This window comes from Poecilia reticulata, chromosome 10 (genome assembly GCF_904066995.2).
Source record: "Poecilia reticulata chromosome 10, P_reticulata-male-v2, whole genome shotgun sequence".
In the NCBI taxonomy this organism is placed as follows: Eukaryota; Metazoa; Chordata; class Actinopteri; order Cyprinodontiformes; family Poeciliidae; genus Poecilia; species Poecilia reticulata.
Window position 1 is genome coordinate 3,385,831 of NC_088839.1, and position 22,080 is coordinate 3,407,910.

Sequence of the window (22,080 nt, forward strand, 5' to 3'; positions counted from 1 at the left end):
CATGATTTTCAAAATCTGAAAAGTGTGTAGTGCATTTGAATTCATCCCCACTGAGTCAATACTTAGTTGATCCACCTTTGCTCTCCACTGTGATTTTGAGTAACTGTGAAATGAATTAATGATGTCAGATAAAGTCTTTGTTCAGATAAAAGCTCCCAGCATGCATCATCACAGACATGACTACATCCTTTAACACAGGGCAGAAATAAGAGTGTAAAGTTGATTAATAGAAATGTAACAGTGAATACAGACATAACGTCCTGGTGTCAGTCAAATCCTTCTTAATTACATACGCAAAGTAATCAGGACTCCACAGTTCACACCTAACATTTATTTATCGTATTTCTTTGTATTCTACAGAGTTCTGGTTGGGGGGTTACATGGAATAGAAGCAGATGTGTCCAACAGAGAGGATACAAACTCTTCCTGTAAGAGAAGAGAAACAACACATCAGGATTCCTTTCACTGCATCCAGAGGTCCTCACACTGATATAAAGACATAAACAGCAGCATTCACACCATGCTCACCTGCCTTCCCTAGAGATCACAGAAGGCCTTTTTTCACTTCGTACTTGTGAACATCTGTGCTGTGCTGTTTGAAGAGCTGTGGGTGAAAGACACAAAGTCATTCACTGAGAAACAAAAGTTTTGCAGAATCCTTCATCTTCATAGATTATTTCCTACATATATAGGTTTCCTTTTTTTTTTTTTTGCAGGACCAGTATGTTGGAAGTAACTGTTTTTAAAAACACATTGACTTCCAGGAAGTTGTAAGACTTGTGATGAAGTCCACTGGGTGTGCACCAATTGCAGTCTTCTGACCAATCACCACTCTTTAGACAGCCTGACCCAACGATTATAAATTTCGCAGATAAAGATTTTTTTTTTATTTCTGAAAAGTCTCTAAATATAGCTACAATGTTATCAAGTTAGCAACAGTGGGGCGAATGCTGCTAACCACATAGATGCAGACGTGACCCAATGGGCGGGTCTGTCAAGGCTCCCACTTACAGTGAGAATGGAAAGTATTCAGAACCCTTTAAATCTTTCACTCTTGGTTTGGTTGAAGCCATTTGCTAAAATCAAAAACCATTATTCACATTATATATCATGAATGTACACTCGGCATCCAATCTTGACAGAAAATAACAGAAATGTAGACATTTTTGCAAACTTTATTAAAAAACAAAAACTGAAATATCATATGGTCATAAGTATTCAAACACTTTGCTGACACTTATTTAACTCACATGCTGTCCATTTCCTCTCATCCTCCTTGAGATGGCTCTACTCCTTCACTGGAGTCCAACTGTGTTTAATTAAACTGATTGGACTTGATTAGGAAAGGGACACCTGTCTATATAAGAGCTCACAGTGCAGGTCAGAGCAAATGAGAATCATGAGGTGGAAGGAATTGGCCAATGAGCTCAGAGACAGAACTGTGACAAGGCACAGATCTGACCAAGGTTCCAAAGAATTTCTGCAGCAAAGGTCTGGCTGATCACAGAGGTAGATCACATCAGTTTCACATTTAAGTATCTGCTAATCATGTCTCCTAAAATTAAAGACGCAGCTCTGATATCTTTAATTTTAGAAATTAGAGCTGATTTATTGGTGCACCCCTACGTTTTACTACGTGTACATCACTTTTTGACCTGTCTCATTCTCATCTACGGTCACTATCATGTACAAGTCCTTCTCAAAAAATTTGCATATTGTAATAGTTAATTATTTTATTTTCCATAATGTAATGATAAAAATTAAACTCATATTTTAGATTCATTGCACACCAACTAAAATATTTCAGGTCTTTTATTGTTTCAATACTGATGATTTTGGCATACAGCTCATGAAAACCCAAAATTCCTATCTCAAATCAAATCAACAAAGTAACTCTAAACACCTGCAAAAGATTCCTGAGGCTTAAAATCTCCCAGCCTGGTTCATTACTCAAAATCGCAATCATGGGTAAGACTGCTGACTTGACTGCTATCCAGAAGGCCATCATACACCCTCAAGCAAGAGGGTAAGACACAGAAATTTCTGAACCAATAGGCTGTTCCCAGAGTGCTGTATCAAGGCACCTCAGTGGAAAGTCTGTGGGAAGGAAAAAGTGTGGCAGAAAATGCTGCACAACGAGAAGAGGTGAACAGACCCTGAGGAAGATTGTTTATTAAGGTGCCAGAGTCTGGAGGAAGACTGGAGAGAAGGAAATGTCAAAAGGCCAGAAGTCCAGTGTCAAGTACCCACAGTCAGTGATGGTCTGGGGAGCCATGTCAGCTGCTGGTGTTGGTCCACTGCGTTTTTTATCAAGGGCAGGGTCAATGCAGCAGCTATCAGGAGATTTTGGAGCCCTTCATGCTTCCATCTGCTGAAAAGCTATAAGTAGATGAAGATTTCATTTTTCAGGACGACCTGGCACCTGCTCACAGTGCCAAAACCACTGGTATATGGTTTACTGACCACGGCATTACTCTCCTGACCTGAACCCCATAGAGAATCTGTGGGATATTGTGAAGAGAAAGATGAGAAACGCAAGACCCAACAGTCTGGATGAGCTTAAGGCTATCGAAGTATCCTGGGCCTCCATAACACCTCAGCAGTGCCACAGGCTGATTGCCTCCATGCCACGCCGCATTGAAGCAGTCATTTCTGCAAAAGGATTCCCAACCAAGTATTGAGTGCATAACTGAACATAATTATTTGAAGGTTGACTTTTTTGGTATTAAAACACTTATCTTTTATTGGTCGGATGAAATATGCTAATTTTTTGAGATAGGAATTTTGGGTTTTCATGAGCTGTATGCCAAAATCATCAGTATTAAAACAATAAAAGACCTGAAATATTTCAGTTGGTGTGCAATGAATCTAAAATATATGGCAGTTTAATTTTTATCATTACATTATGGAAAATGATTAACTTTATCACAATATGCTAATTTTTTTAGAAGGACCTGTAGCTTCCATGCCAGCTTTTGTCTCTTAGTGCACAAACATTGGTGCTCACCAGGCCCCAGATAAAAGCCGATGTTCCAAATGCAAGACCCACTTGCAGCCAGTTGGGGTTGGCTGTGTCCATCTTGGAGCTAGTGAAGGCTGATCTGGATCCGGCTGAAAGAATTCTCGCGTGCACACACACACACACACACACACACACACAGCTTTTAATTAACAATTAACACTACCACGAAATGGGAAGACAGCACAGAAAAAAGGTTTTGGGGATTAGGAAAGCAAGACATCTTTAAAATTAGTGTAAACAAAGAAGCAACCTGAATGGGGAGTTGGTCTGACCTTTGTTTTGACCACCATTAAAAACACTGCATTTAAAATGTTAGAAAACTAGACTGAACAAATGATAAATCAGATTAGAACCAAATCAAGCGGAACAGCCTGGCAGTTCTGAACAATGTAAAGGAGATCAGTGCATAGTGTAATAAAATTATCTGTTGATGCCACTTAATTTATTTTAATAAGATTTAAACTTAAATTGTGTATGTTTATATAGGTGCAATCAAATGTGGATGTACTTTCCATTTCTAAATCCGTTCAGAAAATACAATCAAAATTCAACTAATGTCCAGTTACATATAACCCAGTTCATTAATAACACAATACATCCTGATCAGTAGATTCTGTTAGGTAGTTAATCTGTCTCTAAGCCAGCAGATATAACAGCAAATGAAATGAAAGATCAGCTGTGATAGGATTGAAACAACGGGACCGGGATTTTCATTATTTAGTGGTTAAACTAGCTGCAATAAATGCATCACGGTTACCACTAAATTCTAATCTTTGCAGTGAGAAAAGAAGTCACCCGTGAGAAAACGACGCGCTAATGCTAAGCTAAGGTCAGGCTTGAGAACAACCTCGGTGTTTTAATTAAGAAGAACCACATTAAACTTCAGTCATTCTTAAACACCACGCTGCAACTAACTCACCCCTGTTAACGAGAACAGCTCGAGATAACAAGCGGCTGAACGTCATTTTAGCACTGACAGCTGCCTCGGTGCTGGGTTTAATTCCGCCTGCCTGAGAGTTACTGTCGACTACGATGGATTTCAAAGCCTGGAAGGCCTGACTCATAGAGCGCCGAAAACTCGAACAAACTAGGTAAGGGTTTAATGAACATTTGAAATATTTTGTTTGGTATTGCTGACATACAAACAAACAAACAAACAAACAAACAAAAAAAGCAGAAAAATAAAATATCTATTGCGGTATCAAATATTTTATTTCCAACATAATACTTTTGCTTTTGATTTTTAAGTAACTTTCTTTCCGGGTTATTTCTTTGAGAAAAATAAAGAACAAACACTTAAACATATAAGGAACAATACAAAGTGGCGACTATTTTTTTAGTCTCCTAGGACTGTGCATAATTTATAATATAATTTGGCAAAAACACAAAATATGACATTGCCACAAATATTTATTTGTTGAAGACAAAAACAAAGTAGGGGAAAGGTTAATTTATCTTTCTTTACATATTTGATATTAATAACGCAAAATCTTTGGAATCGAGAAATGAAAAACGACTGTAAATAACTAGAAGTGTTTTTATTACAGAAAAATTTTAAGTGTTTTATTTTGCCAGTAATTTTGATTTCTGCTTTGAGCTGCACGTTTAATTTTGGATTTAGCATTTTCTGTCTAGTGCTGTTGTATAACAGTTTGTTTTCTCCAAAATTAGATGTTAGTAAGTTACAGCAGTTACAGTAAGTACAACAATTATTACAGCAGTTAGTTGTTTTTCACGGAGCAAGAAACATTGTTTTATACTGACAACCTCTCCGAAGAGTGAGAGGCTGTCAATACGATTGTAAAAAGTCAATACACCTTTTTACAATCAAGGTGTATTGATTGTAAAATGTATTTACTTTTAATGTATTTTGTCTGTTAACATGATTATTTGTCATATTCGTAAAGTAATGTAAATTGAAACATTGTAAAGTGGATTATATTGTTACGACGATTTTGCTTTTGAAGAAATTAAATGTCATAAAACCATCAGTAAAGCTTCATCCTTGTTCAGAGCTGCATGCTACAGTTTTTTAACCCTCTATGGTATTAATGTTACCATTTGGCAACAAATCACTTGAAGACCACACACAGAATTTTACAATGTAATGCACTGAAAGAGAGATGAGACCCTAAGAGAAGCAATAGCAGTGTTTAAATTTGTCACATAATTTTCTGGGGGGAGGTTTGACACCTTTCTCAACAGACCTCTTCACAGGGAGGAGCCTCACCATTTGACTCCTCAGAAATCATGAAAAAAATTATTTTTATGACATTTTTTGACCAGAAAAAAAATACATACTGAACAATAAATGAAGTAAGTTCACTATTCTGTCATTTATTGTGCTGTATTTGATCATTTAATAATGATAAACTGTTAAAATGGTGATGTTGTCATATGGCAACACTGTACCATTAAGATTACCATTGTATTGGTAATCCATGCCAATACATGGATACGCATGTTGATCTTCTAGAACAGTGTTTCTCAACCTTTTTTGGCCCAGCGCCCCCCAGCCTTTATCCAGGTCCCTCACCGCCCCCCACCAAAGAATTTGCAGGCTACTTTACACTGACCATTATTTTATCATTAATATTACTATCACTATTGTAGATGTTTTGATTTTTATGCTTGTTTCTGTATTTATCATCAAAAATAATTTCCCAGAGAACAAAAAAGCCATGGGATTAGAAATTATTTTCACAAGTGTCAATGACAAATGTCCATAGACAAACAAATGTCTATGGTTGCAACTATTGAATGTTAGCAGTGGGTATGCACTATTTAACAGTCTGCGTGAAGAGAGGCGCGCCGGGCAGGTGGAGTTTGCACTGAATTTCCATCACACTATCAAGACAGACGTATACGAAGCACGCTCTGCTAACAACGACCACCGCATAACCATACTGTTGATGTGAACAAAATGGGATTGTGTCGATGCCGAAAAGAAACGGCTGTTTTAAATGTAATAAATAATTCCGATAATTCTGCAGATAAATTCTGTATAAATAGATATGTACATATCTGTTTATGCAATCCGAGTCTGGAGTATATATATATAAATTTATTTTATTACTATTATTTTTGGCCGAATAATAAACTCCTAGTTTCGCCGCTCATCATCTCTTACAGGTTTCACACCGGCTGGCTTGTAAGGAATGAACTCGGGAATTCAACATGACCCGGAGGAGAAGCGTAGCGGCCATTTTGCTCGGAAGGGGGGCCTCGGCTTAAACACGTGAGAAAGAGGAGCCTGAAGGTCCCGAAAAAGTCCAGTATCTCTGTTTCTAAAGGAGTATCGTTCATGAGCAAACCAACAGTGGAGTAGGAAACCACCGCCATGCCCTCAGTGACTCTGCCGCAGAAGGAGAATGCTCTCTTCAAAAGGATTTTGGTAGGCACTTGGCGTTAGCTTATTGCAGTGCTAATCAGTGGCCCGTTGTAGCACATATAGAGCAGGTAGCTAACTCATCAGGAGCCCAGCAATTTTGAAGTCTGTTAACCATCAGCTGTGATAGAGCAGGAGAGAAACAGCACCGCTGGATGGTTATTCTGGGATGCTGCAGATGTCTTTTGACCTGTCAATAGGGCCGAAGTGTATTGACACAAGACAGCCATGCCCAAGTTAAAGAGGAAAGCTGCGGCAGTTTGTCCGCCTAAAGTTGGATTATTGACTCATGAGTGACGCTGAAGAGCAGCGGGGTGTTGTGGTTCTGTTTAGCACTGTTGTTACAGAGAAGTGAAGTCAGTTAAGTGAAACTCCAACTTGATGCACCTCCCCTAACCAATGGTAAAAAACAGTTTAGAGTTGAATTAAAACTCAACAGCAGAACTGGACCGTTGCTCCAGATGTGCTGACATCTCCGTCCCATCAGGATGAGGATTATTCCCGTCAGCAACAGCTGGAGGAAAACTCTGAACTGTCATGGCGGCATGCTGTGATTTCTTTCTCTCTCTCTCCTTCCAGAGGTGTTATGAACACAAACAGTACAGAAACGGGCTGAAGTTCTGCAAACAGATCCTGAGCAACCCCAAATTTGCAGAACATGGAGGTAAGAGAGACCCTTTTCTTCCTTTTACCTTTAACTCTGAGATTGTCTAAAAGCTGCTAACATTTGCAGAGTCATGTTCCATGACAGGTGTAAAAACACTAACAAACTTTGTTGTTCTTCTGTCAGCCTTCTTGTTATCTACTGAAAGTTTCTTTCTCTCCGGCAACTAAAAATAGAGCACAGACACCTTTGTGTCTCTGTCCGTGTGTGCATTTTTTTTTAATAACTATGAAACTCGGTTGTACAGTGGCACTATTGGTAGAAATGTTGTCTGTCAGAAACGAGATCTAGCCTGGGTCTTCTTTCTGAAAGACCCAGGCTGAAGGGACAGATGTTCTTGCTGTGATTTGCTACCAGTGTAAACACTTCCTGCCCTGATCACATGCAGCTGCACCTCATGATGGAAGATGTTTGTAGTAATACAGAATGAGGGACATGTTAAGGGAAAAGAAAGCTAAAATAATGTGTGGGATAGCTTAAAGTCAGGGCTACACATACAGCATCTCCCCAGAAGGTGACCTGCTGTGTGTTCATGCCTGACATTAGAGCTACAGCAGTAGGATAAGATTGATGGCCGATCTTATCTGCCTCCAAAGATCTGAAAATCAGCAGCTCTGCTGTTGGAGGCTGAGACAGACCAGCCCATCAGGCCATGCTAACAATAGTCACCCACTGTTAACTTGGTGCCTTTGTCACTATACACATTGAAAGTGTGTTGTGACCTTTTAACACCTGACAGTGTCAGTTATAAAAAAAAACAATCAGCTGTAATCAACAGCACCCCTACTAAGATAAATATTAAACTTAAGTGGAAAAATCAGCTTATTTCTAGCCTGGGTAAGACCTTGTTCTACACTTTGGTTTGTTCAGACGGTTGGGACCCTCGACTGTTGCGCAGGGTTTGCTTCTTGGAGATGTGGACAGTGTTGAGGATTTAAATTTTTCCCAGTTGCTAACGTTTGGCCGTGATGAATGTAATGTGCCACTTTGACGCTCTGAAGCTTACTGGAAATTGCCTGTGTTGTAAACAACCGTTCTCCACTGAAGTGAGAAGACCTGATCTGAACTTGTCAGTTCTTAATGTTAATCTGATATTTGGAAGCTTGACCAACACGGACTGAACGGTTTCCTTCATTTCCTCTGCTGCCAGAAAATCAACAACATCGCTCACTTCTCCTTCTGTTCAATGATTACTGATTACATAGGAACTCTACCGTAGGAATATAAAGAAATGGGAGAAATCCCACACAGATTACTGAAGGGAGATGAGAAGCCAATGGAATTCCATAAGAAGCTACTATGCAGACTAGCTTATTTTATGAATTCCCTTCTTTTTATTAACATGGATGTTTGGACCACTGACCGCATCAGACCTGTGAACTGCTGCCATCATGGTAACAGACCACCAGAGCAGTCAGTTCATTTTAGTCTATTCAGATATTCAGAGTTCAGCTGTTGCTTCATGATGTTGCTTTATGGCCATACCACAAATACGTTAATTAGTACTTGACTATGAAAACATGACTGGACTCCACCAAATCAAATCTTACTTCACCATGTGTAGTGTTGCTGAGGGCCAGTTCATCTAGCTGTTGTCATGGTAATATCAGATGTAGTCTGTTTGTTAATTAAACTACAGTTGACAGACAGAATCGTGTTTCAATAAGAATGTTTGGGCTGTTTTTCTCTATCCCTGTAATATGAACGCTGACTCTGGTTGACTCTGGGCTGCAGAGACGCTGGCCATGAAGGGGTTAACCCTCAACTGTCTGGGCAAGAAGGAGGACGCCTACGATCTGGTGAGACGAGGCCTGCGCAACGACCTGAAGAGCCATGTCTGTATCCTTCACCTTGCTCTCAGAGGAGAAAGGGCGCCGGCTCTCCTCTGACTGACTAACACTCACCAGGGCTCGGTCCTGATCGGTGCTGTTCCTGAACTCAGACTCCTTCCAGGCTGGCACGTCTACGGCCTGCTGCAGCGCTCTGATAAGAAATATGACGAGGCCATCAAGTGTTACCGCAACGCTCTGAAGTGGGACAAGGACAACCTGCAGATTCTCAGAGACCTGTCCCTGCTGCAGATTCAGATGAGGGACCTGGAGGGCTACAGGGTGAGACACACACACACACACACACTGCTCAGAGTCTCATACCTGCAGGTACAAGGGGCTGATGGCACTGTCAGCGGTGGACAGTGTCTAACCTACTTCAAACTGATTGTAAAACATTTCAATGACAGAGCTCTCTAGTAAGACAGTTCAGGTCAAACAATCAGCTGCAGGGTAATGGTAGGATGGAGAGACTACAAACGGAGAACTCCAGGACCCAGCAGTGAGGGAGGCCTGGTTGGTCAGCCCAGCAGGAGCATGATGTGCTGACCACCTGCGTTTCTCTGCAGGAGACCCGCTACCAGCTGCTGCAGCTGCGTCCTGGCCAGCGGGCCTCATGGATTGGCTATGCTGTCGCTTATCACCTCTTGGAAGACTTTGAGATGGCAGCTAAGATCGTGGAGGAGTTCCGGAAAACCCAGCAGGTACACTGGGGCTGAATTGAGCTGCTGGACAGCTAATGGCTGAACCTCATGCAGTGAAATTCAGTCCGAGACTGACGACTGTAAGCTTCGCACATGTGGTTCTCACTCACGGTCCGAAATAAAAAAAAATAAAGACAGTGGATAATTGTTTTTTTCTAGAAAGTTTTCAACCTTCATACTAAGGATTTTAATTCACACTGAAAAATTATGAGAAATGTCATGACCACCTTTGAGACCAATAGGGCAATATTTGTGCCCGTGAGGGGGAGTTTAAAAGAGTTTGAGTCAGAAATCCACTGTGCTGTGTGTGTTTCAGAAAGATTACTGACTCTGTGAGACACTTGGCCTCGTTTTTTTGCTCGTTTTTCTCAATATATGTAATTTTAACTCAGAATCCCACTAAAAGTAGCTCCCTTCTCGGGATCAACCTGAACGTTTTGATACCATTTTTGTGGGGGTGCACGCAGCGGTATGGGTCGCATAAACGGTAACGGAAGAATAACGAAGAATATTAAAGAGACATTCTATTGGGTGTAGAAATAATAGGTGCCTGCCATGCAATGCATACAGAAAGTCACTGCTTTCACAATGCTTGTCTCAATGCTAGTGATGGGTTATCTGAATCCAGGCTTCGAGGCTTGTGTCGTCTTGCTGAAAACCACGTGACTGGCAACAAACGAGGCCTCGCATTGCATGGGTCACGTGACTGCTTCATTTTGCGTGTCGGTTTTCAAAATAAAAGCGCGATGAGCCGTGCTGCATCATGGGTTGTTGTCCTTTTGGTCTCGCAGCAGAGGAGAATATTTGTCTTCAGTGGCCAAAATAAAATGAACATTGACCAACATATTTGATGTGTATAGATGATGGCACTCATCAAAATGTAATGTCTGTTACTGCTTTTCTCAATTGTAGATTTTTTTTTATGACTTTATATTTTTGGTGATTTTATGAACTGCATTGTTGCTGAAATGTGTTACAGAAGTAAACTTGATTAATTGTCAGAAATGGAGCCAGTAAGAGGAAAATCTCTGACATCTGGGAATACTTTGATTTTATCCTCACAATAAAATTATTCTTAGATAATAATTAACCCCTCCACCTCCCAATTTCTCACCTTCTGCAAAGTTTCACTGTTATTTGTAGTTTGATTAGCAAAGATATATCAGTCTTTCACAGCAGAAACAGATTTAATGGTGTTGCAGAACTAAAATTCAATATCTGGCCATATATAAGGGATCAAAGCCAATTATAAATTCAAGAAAAAGTGAACGCCCCAACATGCACTGCACTCCCAAGACACTAAAACATCAAATGTCTTTATGGTCAAATCAGCCTGACATAAAAGAAAACCCAACACAACCACTGACGTTCAACATAAACCAGGATTAGATTGGCTACAAATCATTTTAATAATTAATTATTATTTTAATAATTAAAACATATGACAATTAAATATGGTTTCATTGATTCTCCTGTTACTAAATATGAGTTTGTTACTAAATATGAGTTTGATGAAAACTTTGCATTTACTAATTTTTGGAAGTATGATCCAACTGAGTGACCAGGCTGTTAGTTTCACCAGCAGATGTCACTAGTGAGTCATGAATGAAGCATCGAGTAACGAACCTTTTTGCAAAGCAAAGGGCTGGAAAGGTTCATTGCTTCATGAGGCTTCATTTGCCCATCACTACACAATGCATGACTGAGTCATGCATTGGAAATATGTATTTTTTGAACAAAAATATGGAAAAAATATGTCGCAAGTGACAGTCACTTGCGAGAGCAGTGACTGACTGGCAAGTCGGGAAGAATGCTTTCAGGAGCCTTTTATAGGGAACATCTGAGCCTCATCAACGTCTGATTGGCTTGCCATCCCTCTGCTGGTCCAATGGAGTAGCTGCTCTCCTGCAGCACTCAGGCAGCCAATCAGGAAGGTGTGCTCTCACAGCTGAACCTGCATAACAAAATGAGCCTGCACAGCCTCAAGAGGCCAGGGGCTGTAACACTATCATAACCAGCGATCAGGAGGTTCTGTACAGGCTGAAATATTTCCCCTGTGTTTGTGTTGATGTCCAGACGTCTCCAGACAAGGTGGACTATGAGTACAGTGAGCTGCTGCTGTATCAGAACCAGATTCTGAGGGAAGCTGGCCTGCACAAAGAGGCACTGGAGCACCTGAACAGCTATGAGAAGCAGATGTGTGACAAGCTGGCTGTGGAGGAGACCAGAGGTGAGCACGCTGCCTCTGCAGGCTACAGTGGAGCCCATCTGAAGGCTGCTGAGGCTCTTAACACACAGCTGCGCGGCGTGAACATGTGTGTGTTTGTAGGAGAGCTGCTTTTGAAGCTGGAGAGGCCAGAGGAAGCTTCAGAGATCTACACAAGACTTCTGGAGAGGAACCCAGAGAACTGGGCCTACTACAAGGGCCTGGAGAACGCCTTGAAACCAGGTGCACACAACATATAGCAAGAATTAATTCCCATTAGAATGAAAAGTCTCTCTGCATGGATAATTATAAACTGAGGGGCACCAATGAATCTGCTGTGATTTCCTTCATTCTGGGAGATTGGTGATTGGCCGATACTTGCATTCCTCCATTCTTCTTTTGCTCTGTATTTAGAGAGGATGACTTATAACCCCACCAGGTCACGTCTGCAATCAAGCTGAAAATTGCCCTAGTCCAATCATGAGCCAATTACTCCAGGCCTCTCTACTCTTTACAGATATTTTATCTTGAATCCTAAATCTGTGTCTTGGAATTCTGTTCACATCATATCTCACATCCCATCTCATCACTGGGTCAGCTGACATCACCATGCCAACATTGTTTACGTTACCGGAGCCACTGCTGGCTAGCAGAGTGCTAGCTAGCCTGGATGTTAGCATGTCATAAAAGCAACCTTCTGCGTATGACATTCTGTTTGTGCCACCTACCTGAGACTGATGTGAGCAGATATAACTTTGTGAACAGTCAGTAATGTGTGTGTTATACATTTACATTTCACACACGTTTGGCTTGGTGTCTACGCTAGCAAGTAAATGAGTCATCACCAGCTAATCATCATTATCATCTGAATGGTGATTGTGATTTTTCAATCACAACCAGCAAATCAAAACACTGCATCACTTTACAAATTAACAGCAGGATTTTGGTAAACAAGAAAGTTAACTACTGTAAATAGTTTAATGTTGTACCATCAGAATATTTAGTTAAGCAGACAAACTTATTATCCATTTTAGATAATATCTCTTTTTATTGATTTGCTTTTAAATGTGACCAGTATTGCATAGCTTACCCACTGGCAGATAACTAAATTAGGATTTAAGTGAAGTAAAAAAAAACTACAGGGCTTTAGTAGGTTTTCTCGAGCTAACCCTGGAAACTGTATTGTATTCCATATATTATAGTCTAGTGTTTCCTCACAATTCACGATAAATCCTCTTAGTGTGTTTCTTGCATGAAAACTACCTTCTGTGCAGTGTTAGAAGCACTGTAATATGAACAAAAACAACTCTAAAGATCAAACGGCGTTAACATGTTAGCATTAAGTGTCTGTGTGTGTGTGTCTTCAGGCAGTGTAGAAGAGCACCAGAAGATCTATGAGGAGTCCTGGGTGAAGTTTCCCAGAGGTTTGGTTCCTCGAAGGCTGCCTCTTAACTTCCTCACAGGTAAACGCAGGACAGCCTGCTGCTAGACACTGTTCCATTAGCACTCTTAGCTCAGTCTTTGGGTCATACTGATATCAGCGTGGCTGCAGCAGCTCCCCCTGTTGCAAACATCAACTTTAGCACTACAGAAACTCTCAGGTGGAGAACAGCAGGAGAAGGATCAGGTGGTTAAGTTGAAGATCCTGGCTCCAGGTCAATGAGATCCTCTCCTGTGGAATCAGACAGGGTGTGGTATTTTGGGCTGATGACTCCATATTGCCATTCCAGCATCACATTCCTGTCTCCTTCCTGTTTGTCGTTCTGGTCAGGGGAGAAGTTCCGGGAATGTCTGGACATCTATCTGAGGATGAACTTCACTAAAGGCTGCCCTCCTGTCTTCACCACGCTCAAATCCTTGTACACAGACGGAGAAAAGGTTAGCAGAACCGTTCTGCTGGAAAGTTTCTGGCTGAGTATGAATTCATTAACGTACTTTGTTCATTTTTCCATTTTAGGTAGTGCTAACTTATTGTTTTTCTTTTGTTTTTTTATGTTTTTGGGGCATGCAGGTTATGATAATAGAAGAATTAGTACTTGGCTATGAAAGCTGTTTAAAAAGCAGTCGAATGTTTAGTGAAGGTGGTAAGTGTTTCTATATGTTCTAATGCATTACTCTGATTGGTGTCATTCTAGCTGTCTCTAAATGCAGGAGTTGTGTGTGTTATGCGTGTGTGCAGATGATGGGAAGGAGGAGCCTCCAACCACCCTCCTGTGGGTGCAGTACTTCTTAGCCCAGCACTATGACTTCATCGGCAAGGCCAGCCTGGCACTGGAGTACATCAACACGGCCATCGACAGCACACCCACACTGATCGAGCTCTTCCTGGTCAAGGCCAAGATCTACAAGGTATGACGCTGCACTCAGAGTGACATGCGGCACCAGGACGACACAACTTCCTCTAACTGTCTGGCCTGATCCGTAGCATGCAGGCAACATCAAGGAGGCGGCTCGATGGATGGACGAGGCCCAGGCGCTGGACACTGCCGACCGATTCATCAACTCCAAGTGTGCCAAGTACATGCTGAAGGCCAGCCTTATAAAGGAGGCAGAGGAGATGTGCTCCAAGTTTACACGGGTACATTTACACTGGTCACTGTTTCCCTAAAGGTGGTTAGGCTGGAAGAATAGCCTGTCTCAAGGGATTTAGGGACCAAAACATCCTGACTGCAGGGTGTCCACGCATCCTAAAAAGCTCCTTAATCCTGAAAAAGATGCATGTTTTCCTTGTATATATTAATCACAAGTCTTAAATTTTGTCGTGGCAGATCTATGTAATCTCATATAGTATATGGGGGTTTTGGTTTTTGTCAGGCAAAAGTTTTAAGTAACCGTAAACATGATGGTTGTGTTCTGTGACTCGAGGCGGTTCAGGCTACCACCAATACAGTGATCCCTCGTTTTTCTTGCGGGTTGCGTTCCGAAAATAACCTGCGATAAGTGAAATCCATGAAGTAGTTACCTTTAGTTTTTACAATTATTATACAGCATAATTAAATACTCTACATTGAAACCAAAGAACAAAACCTGTTTTCAGGTCAGTGGATGTGTGTGTGTGTGTGCATCAATCCTTAGTGTGATCCGGAGTCATGTCATTAAAGCGTCTCCTCCAAGCTGCCCCGCCAGATTCACAGCTGTATCTACGGCAGAGCGACGGATCTCGTCAAGCGAGCCTCCGGTCAGGTTTTGTTCTGCCTCTGGCCACAGATTTTTCCAGCAGCATTCAAAGTTTTCAGCTTTCATCTCCTGAATGGCCAATCTGTATTACTTATATTTAAATACCGTAACGTTATTGGCACCCAGGATCTCGGAGACTGTTTAGCCATTCAGGATGCAAAACACAATGCACTGTGAAAAAAACTGCACAAAAAAATCTGCGAAGCAGCGAGACGGCGAAAGGTCAACCGCGTTATAGTGAGGGATTGCTGTACACCCTTGGTGGCTAGCTAACTAGCTTTTTTCAATCCATCATGCAGATGTATTTCCAGTTGGATGTATGACTTTGGTTTTTGCCACTGGCTCACTTCTGTTTCCAACTCATTTGATGCTAGGAGCTTTCTGTGCAAGAAAACAACTTTTAGGCTTAGTACTGTGGGGGTTGAGAGTGTAGAGAGCCACATGCAGTGTCGGACACAAACCTGCTGCCAAGAGGGTGTGAATGTCAAAGTGGACATATCAAGCAAAATCCACTCTTTTGCCCTTAAATACATTTTTTGTTAAATTTGAGTGTCTGGGATTGCAAAAAAAGTATTTTCTTCTTGTGCTGCCTAGATATCTTTATGTTCTTTTTGGGTTATATTTGTTCATTTTTCTCTATCTGCTACAAAATGTTTTCTTGTTTATGATGTCACTACATTTGTTGCTCCACAAGGTCATGACTTCCCAGAAAATGATCCATATGCATTCAGTGATGTTCTTGAGTCCTTAATTATGCCAATACTTTGTTTACTTCATTCATTTTGTGGTAGCATTTTAATAGGTATCTGACATGCATGGACACTACAGTTAAACTAAGCTCAATAGTGTAGGTAGTTGGTATGGATAGTGAGGATGTAAATACAGTAGTAACACCACTGTGATGAATTCATTTGAATACATAGTTCTGTTGTTTTATCGTCTTTATTCTCCTGCTCTGGAGTAATGAAGACTTGTAAGAACTCCTTTTTTTCCCCATTCACTTTGTATTTTTAGTGTCTAAAAGGTTTAAAATGTATAAATGTAAAGTTTTTCTATACCAGATGCAGAGGTCGCGCTAGACTTTTTTGTTCTCAGTCATCTTGACCGACGAGATTTTAAATAATCAGTTATGTTCTATTTTTACCCGTCAAATTATAATCACATTAACATCGGCTATTTAGCCGCATTTTTTATGCGATTTAGCTAATATTCACCCAGTTGAACCGTGAGTCCAGATCCCATCACACATAAAGCAGATAAATGCATCTAAAATTTTCTCCATAGTGACAAAAACCACTGACTGTGGCCCCAATAGCTTATAATAAATTAAATTAAACGACTCCACTTAAATTACATCACTTCACCCGCTGTGGTCTGAACGCTCAGCTTCACGAATTCCTCCTGGTTCTCATCTGCAGAGAAATCTGCGCTGATTCATCGGGCAGTTGGATCTGTCTGGTCCAAACCAATCCATTGAACTTTTCTTTTATACCCTGTGCGGTCCGGGCGTGCAAGGATTTTTATTGTTTTTTTGCATGGTTTCTCTTCCCCAAAACGGACAGATGTTGTGTCTGCCGCTCTTCTGAGCATTGCTCTCCTTCTGGATGCTGGACGGTAACGTCTTCAGCTCCATTTGTTGAAATCACAGGATGAGTTAAGTTTAATTCTTCGCAGCGGCGGAGCCGCATCCGCGTTGGTTGTGCAGCCGCAGCGCACTGCGCATGGATCTAATTAACTTCTGCACCTTTATTTATTTCCTGTTTAGACTCTAAATTCATTCAACATTACATTCTCTTTAGTTTTCTCTGTTCTGTATGTAATGGAGACTGAAACTAAACACGCCATTTCTACCAAAGGTTTTGAATGGGCTTCCTAACGCTCCAAAGCCTCCGGTCCATAACTCTTCAACACACTGTCAGCTCCCGGTCAGAAGACGCATTTAGTTCAGTGTCCGTGAGATGATATTCAGAAAGGATTCTTTTATTGATTGATTTTAGTTGCCTCTGCGATGAACTCTTTGCGTAAAGGGTGTTAATTGTAACCTGTCAAATGACCAACGGGCTTTAAATTTTCCTGTCGTTTAAAAAAAATAACCGGTCAAATACGGAAAATATTCCGTTAACGCGACCTGACCACATGGCTAATTAGCATATCAAAACAATCACACATTTTAACTGGTTTTCCTTAAGCTTGCAGGTCATAATAGATGTTACCAATACTATACATAGAGCCCAAAACTCCTCAGCAGTCTGTCTCTCTGTTCGGCGTTCTAACCACACAACCAGGCAGATTTTTAAAAGAAGCAGCAAAAGCAAATGAGGTTGATCAGCAGAGCTGGTCAGTTGTCTCTGCTGCCTGCATATTGAGCTGTTAGCCTGTCATGGTAGTCATGAGACTGTCATATAGCAATATACTTCAGTCAGAGGCTTCTTCAGATTTGCAGCAAGACTGACTTCTACTGGAGATCTTGTCCATTAAGTCACCATCAAAATGACTCTTTGAAAATGTAATATCTCTCTGGGATAAAGTAATTGTGAATTGAATTGAATGGACTTGTGGGCCCTTAAAGTAAGTGCAGAGTGTTATTCTGGATTCAGAAGCCTGTTAGAAGCCTGCTCTTCTAACAGGCTTCTCTTCTAACAGGCTTCATTCACCTCCTGTGTTTGTGAATCTTGTGTCTCCAGGAGGGGACATCTGCAGTGGAGAACCTGAATGAGATGCAGTGCATGTGGTTCCAGACAGAGTGCGCTTTAGCCTACAAGGCCATGAACAAGCTCGGTGAGGCCCTCAAGAAGTGTCATGAGATCGAGAGGGTACGTTTGTTGCTCACTCTGTCATCGCAGGCGTCTGTTGTTGTGAAGAAATCTAAAACCACCATGCATGTTTAATTTTTGCTCGGTTGCTGTTCCTGTTATTCTAGAAGTCAGAATTGCTTCATTTTCCGGATTGAACAGTTAATTGTTCTACATCTATTAATGTGTTAATCTGGTGCATTGTTCTGGTTTGTCAGCGTACCAGCTGGATTCATGGAACTCTGAATCTGTCCTCTCCTTGTGTGTCTCAGCATTTTGTGGAGATCACAGACGACCAGTTTGATTTCCACACCTACTGCATGAGGAAGATGACGCTGCGCTCCTACGTGGACCTGCTGAAGCTGGAGGACGTCCTGCGACAGCACCCCTTCTACTACAAAGCTGCTCGCACCGCCATCCAGATCTACCTGGACCTACATGACAGGCCACTGGCCGATGACAACAAAGAGAGCCAGGCAGATGCAGGTCTGATGCCGCGTCTCATCTGGCTTTAGTAGAGAGCTACATGCTGGGTGTGGGGATAAAACACTTAGAAATGAAACTTTTCTCTTTATGCAGAGAACCTAACAGACAAGGAGCTGAAGAAGCTGCGGAACAAACAGCGAAGAGCGCAGAAGAAGGCTCAGTTAGAGGAGGAGAAGAAGAATGCAGAGAAAGAGAAGCAGCTGAAGAACCAGAAGAAGAAAAAGGAGGATGATGATGAGGAAATTGGAGGGCCCAAGGAGGAGATAATACCCGATAAGTTAGCTAAGGTGGGTCCAGGGTTTCTTGTGTTCTATCAGCTTGAAGGAATGTTTTTGGAGTATAAAAATAAATAATAAAAACTCGTTCTGATTGTGTGTTCCCAGCCGGAGAACCCTTTGGAGGAAGCAGTCAAGTTCCTCATCCCTCTGAAGAACCTGGTGCGCAACAAGATCGAGACTCACCTGTTAGCCTTTGAGATCTACTTCAGAAAAGGTTGGCAGCTCAGAGGAGGGATGGGATCTGCTGCCTCATGGCAACTTCAGATTGGCAGTCAGACATTTCTGTTTAAATATGTCCAACTGCTGTGACTAATTCAGCCTTTAAACCTTTCTCAGTTTGTTCTGTAATAACTATATAATAAATGTACTGACCCTTTACTGACCTATACCTACTGACTGTAACTTATATGAGCAATCCCCAGGATTTGTAAAACTCTGACCTGCTGATATAGTTTTGAACAGATTTAGGGAAATTTCGCTTAAGAGGTTCTACAGGATATAGTCTCATGTGATCAGTTGTTTATTAGCTGTCTTAGAAGCAGAGGCGACATCACATGGTGTGCGTTTGTGCCAACATGTCTGAGAACAGAGAGTGGTTCTGATCACCAGCTGGTTTCACGGTGCATTTGCCACTCTGTCTGTAACCTGGTTTATCTACATGTTACAGTGTTGCACTAGAAAAGGTTGATGGAAACTGCAGAATTCAAAATAACTTTCTCAATTTTGCAATATCTTTACGCTCACATGAATGTAAAAAGGTTTTTGGCTTTCCTGAAGTAGAGTTAATGCACTAAAGTATAGATAGAGACACTTTTACAGAGTATGTTCCAATGTAGCAAATTTTCTCATCCACTGCTGGGACTGTGAAATCTATCCCCTTCAGAGGGAAAGACTTTTTCTGACATGTGTGGTCCATTCTAGTTTACAACCTCAACGATCTGTTTATTACAGCCGTACATGTCATCAACATCTGACATAGCCTGGTTGATTTGCTCCAAACAGTAGATAGAAACACACTGAACTTAAAAGTTTATCTAAAATCAGCACAATAATTAGATGGAAACTGAGCAACTGATCCAGGTGTTTCAGCTGAGAAAACAAAAGTTTTTTCCTGCACCATAACTTGTCTGTCCGTTCTTTTCTTCCTAGAGAAGTACCTTCTGATGTTGCAGTCGATAAAGAGAGCGGTGGCCATAGAACCCTCCGACCCATGGCTGCACCAGTGTTTAGTGCGCTTCTTCAAGAAGGGTGAGAAAGTGACTGCTGGCCGTGTTCAGCTCTCGGTCCTTCCAGAGGTGACTAAAGCTCAGTGTTTGCTGCTCGCAGTGAGTGAGAGCGCAGACCTGGCCGAGGCGGTGAGGACTGTGCTGAAGCAGGAGATCTCCAGGCTGTTTGGAGACAGCAACCCTCAGAGTTTCAATAAGAACTACTTGAGCCAACACTCCAGCTGCATCCCCCACCGGCTGGCTGGTAGGTACGCCTCAGAGGGAGGAGCTACACACTGCACCGTGTTTCTCAAGAAAACATTGGGACTGTACAATATCAAAACTACTAAAATGAATAAAAACCTGGGAAGCTAAAGACTAATTTGGAACAGGAAATACAGAGGCCGAGCTGAGAACTAAAGACAGCTTTACAAGAAAGCAACAGTTTCTGCTGTCTTGCATGTCTTTGCATCTTGTAAAAAATATTTTACTGGTGGTGGGACTCAATTAAAAGTTTATTGAAGGGGCTGTCATTAACTAATCACTATTGCATTTTAATCAAACCATATATTGACAAAAAAAAGCAACATTTTCAATTCAAGACCCCTTTTTGCCAGTTAAATTCTTGATTAAATACAAATAAGAGCTCTACAAAAAAGATTCTTATACTTTTTAATCTGTTATTCAGGTTTTTCCACCATCAGGTCAGAGCAAAGTGTTATTCAATCCATTCATCTTTTCAGAGTTTCAGGAACTCCTGATCATTCATGGAACTTCTGTAGAAATGTGACTGTAGAAGCTGACATTGGCGTTAGCCTCTGTGCTGCAGCTACATGGTTAACATGTAGCTATTTTAGGCTTGAATAGCTTTGCTGAAAGGCTAACTCCTTTTAGCTCAACCTGGACAGAACAATAGTCTTTTCCAGCGTCCAATCAGGTCGTTTTTTAGAGGCAAAAAAACAAGATCTAAAGTTAAGAGATCTATAAGATAAGAGTAGGTAGGACTGTGAATTCTTTGAGTAAACCCAAATTAATTCAACATTGAAAGCAACATTCAGGCTATCACCGTCAGTGTCAACATGAATGTTAAGTCTCCTCTATATATTCTTCTTTATTAGAACGTTTTTTTTTTTCCATCTGTTTTTGTTCATGTGTTTCTGTGCTTCAGTCTTCCCTGGGGAAGACAAACATGATTTGGCCGATTTAAAGAAGAAGCATGTGGCTGTGATTTAACTGAATCTGTTCTGGACTCTGTTCTATGCAACGTTTGCACCAGAAGCACCTCTCAGACCCTTGTCTCCTTGTGTCTGCAGCTGCTAAGATGATGGTCTACCTGGAGCCGTCCTCTGATAAAATGGCCTGTGAGATCGCAACAGCTCTGGCCGAGCCTCTGTCTGGAAGAAGCATCCAGGTGAGTCATCTGACCACTGGAGGGCGCCACAGTGAGCGCCATGGTAACTGAAGCGACTTGTTTGTCCTCAGATCTGCTCCGAGGTGCTGGAGGCTCTGAGGAGCGGCCAGCTGGGCGAGGCTCAGCAGAAAGCTGCCGAGTCTTACCGTGCCACTTGCCACAAGATCTACCCTTACTCCCTGACCTTCAAGCCCCCCGGTTACCAAGACAACAGCACCACAATCAGCGCCAACGGCGACCTGTCGGCAGGAGAGCACGATGATCTCGCACATGAAATGTGAGGAGAGGGGGAAGAATGGGGGGGATCAGAGGGGTAGACCCCTGCCAGACGCCTTAGTTCACCACCACAGCCCCCCCACACCCACACATTGCACTGACCTGCTGGACTGAGCACCCCAGGATGGACGGCAAAGGGAACAGAACCATCAGACTTTTTTTAAACAACACAAAAGGCTCTGCCCAGTTCATGGCATCAGAAAAGAACTGATATATTTACACTGGGAGGCAAAGGATTGTGGGAAGTGTGGTCATTGGCTGGCTGGAGTGGCCTGGTGAACACAGTCTAGGTTTTCTAGAATACCTGTGTTTTCATGCCAAGTTCTTCTTGTAGGTGCATCTGCTTCTCACGTTTTTAAAAGTAATTTATATATTACAAACTGACAGAGGAATTAATAAAACTGTTTGCAAAACGTGTGTGTGTGTGTGTGTGTGTGTGTGTGTGTGTGTGTGTGTGTGTGTGTGTGTGTGGTGGGGGGCTAAGGAGTGCAAGATGGCTGGTCATGCTTTGCTGCAGGAACAGGAAGCAGTAAGACCAAACGGTCAGTCACACTGTTGGCCTGAATGTTCACTTCCTGTTCCTTCAGCTGCTGCTTTTTGCCGCCTGTGGTCATTTCTAAGCAAAGTGGTGATGAGTTTGTG

The 22,080-nt window shown here is 41.7% G+C and overlaps 2 protein-coding genes across 2 annotated transcripts; one reads left to right on the forward strand and one right to left on the reverse strand.

The window, feature by feature from the left end:
- Positions 1-316: 316 nt before the first annotated feature.
- Positions 317-4,102, reverse strand: ndufc1 (NADH:ubiquinone oxidoreductase subunit C1). The gene is made up of 4 exons (XM_008419984.3): positions 3,942-4,102; positions 3,008-3,111; positions 529-604; positions 317-426 (listed from the first exon to the last, which is right to left on the reverse strand). The coding sequence occupies exons 1-3, from the start codon at positions 4,084-4,086 to the stop codon at positions 545-547; spliced, it is 309 nt and encodes a 102-aa protein (XP_008418206.1). The 5' UTR covers positions 4,087-4,102; the 3' UTR covers positions 317-426; positions 529-544.
- LOC103471157 (N-alpha-acetyltransferase 15, NatA auxiliary subunit-like) lies at positions 1,426-21,855 on the forward strand. The gene is made up of 21 exons (XM_008419985.3): positions 1,426-1,509; positions 6,155-6,416; positions 6,990-7,074; positions 8,809-8,913; positions 9,028-9,185; positions 9,473-9,607; positions 11,684-11,837; positions 11,937-12,056; positions 13,181-13,276; positions 13,585-13,691; positions 13,825-13,897; positions 13,993-14,162; positions 14,239-14,391; positions 17,675-17,803; positions 18,055-18,268; positions 18,362-18,555; positions 18,652-18,760; positions 19,696-19,794; positions 19,873-20,016; positions 21,065-21,162; positions 21,234-21,855. The coding sequence occupies exons 2-21, from the start codon at positions 6,363-6,365 to the stop codon at positions 21,441-21,443; spliced, it is 2,607 nt and encodes an 868-aa protein (XP_008418207.2). The 5' UTR covers positions 1,426-1,509; positions 6,155-6,362; the 3' UTR covers positions 21,444-21,855.
- The last annotated feature ends 225 nt before the right edge of the window (positions 21,856-22,080 follow it).

Coding starts and splice junctions, on each gene's coding strand:
- ndufc1 (XM_008419984.3), bottom strand. CDS start 4,086: ATGAGTCAGGCCTTCCAGGCTTTGAAATCCATCGTAGTCGACAGTAAC. Junction 3,112..3,941: donor AGCTGTTCTCGTTAACAGGG/GTGAGTTAGTTG, acceptor GAATTCTTTCAG/CCGGATCCAGATCAGCCTTC. Junction 605..3,007: donor CGGCTTTTATCTGGGGCCTG/GTGAGCACCAAT, acceptor TTTCACCCACAG/CTCTTCAAACAGCACAGCAC.
- LOC103471157 (XM_008419985.3), top strand. CDS start 6,363: ATGCCCTCAGTGACTCTGCCGCAGAAGGAGAATGCTCTCTTCAAAAGG. Junction 6,417..6,989: donor CTCTCTTCAAAAGGATTTTG/GTAGGCACTTGG, acceptor CTCTCCTTCCAG/AGGTGTTATGAACACAAACA. Junction 13,692..13,824: donor TGTACACAGACGGAGAAAAG/GTTAGCAGAACC, acceptor TGGGGCATGCAG/GTTATGATAATAGAAGAATT.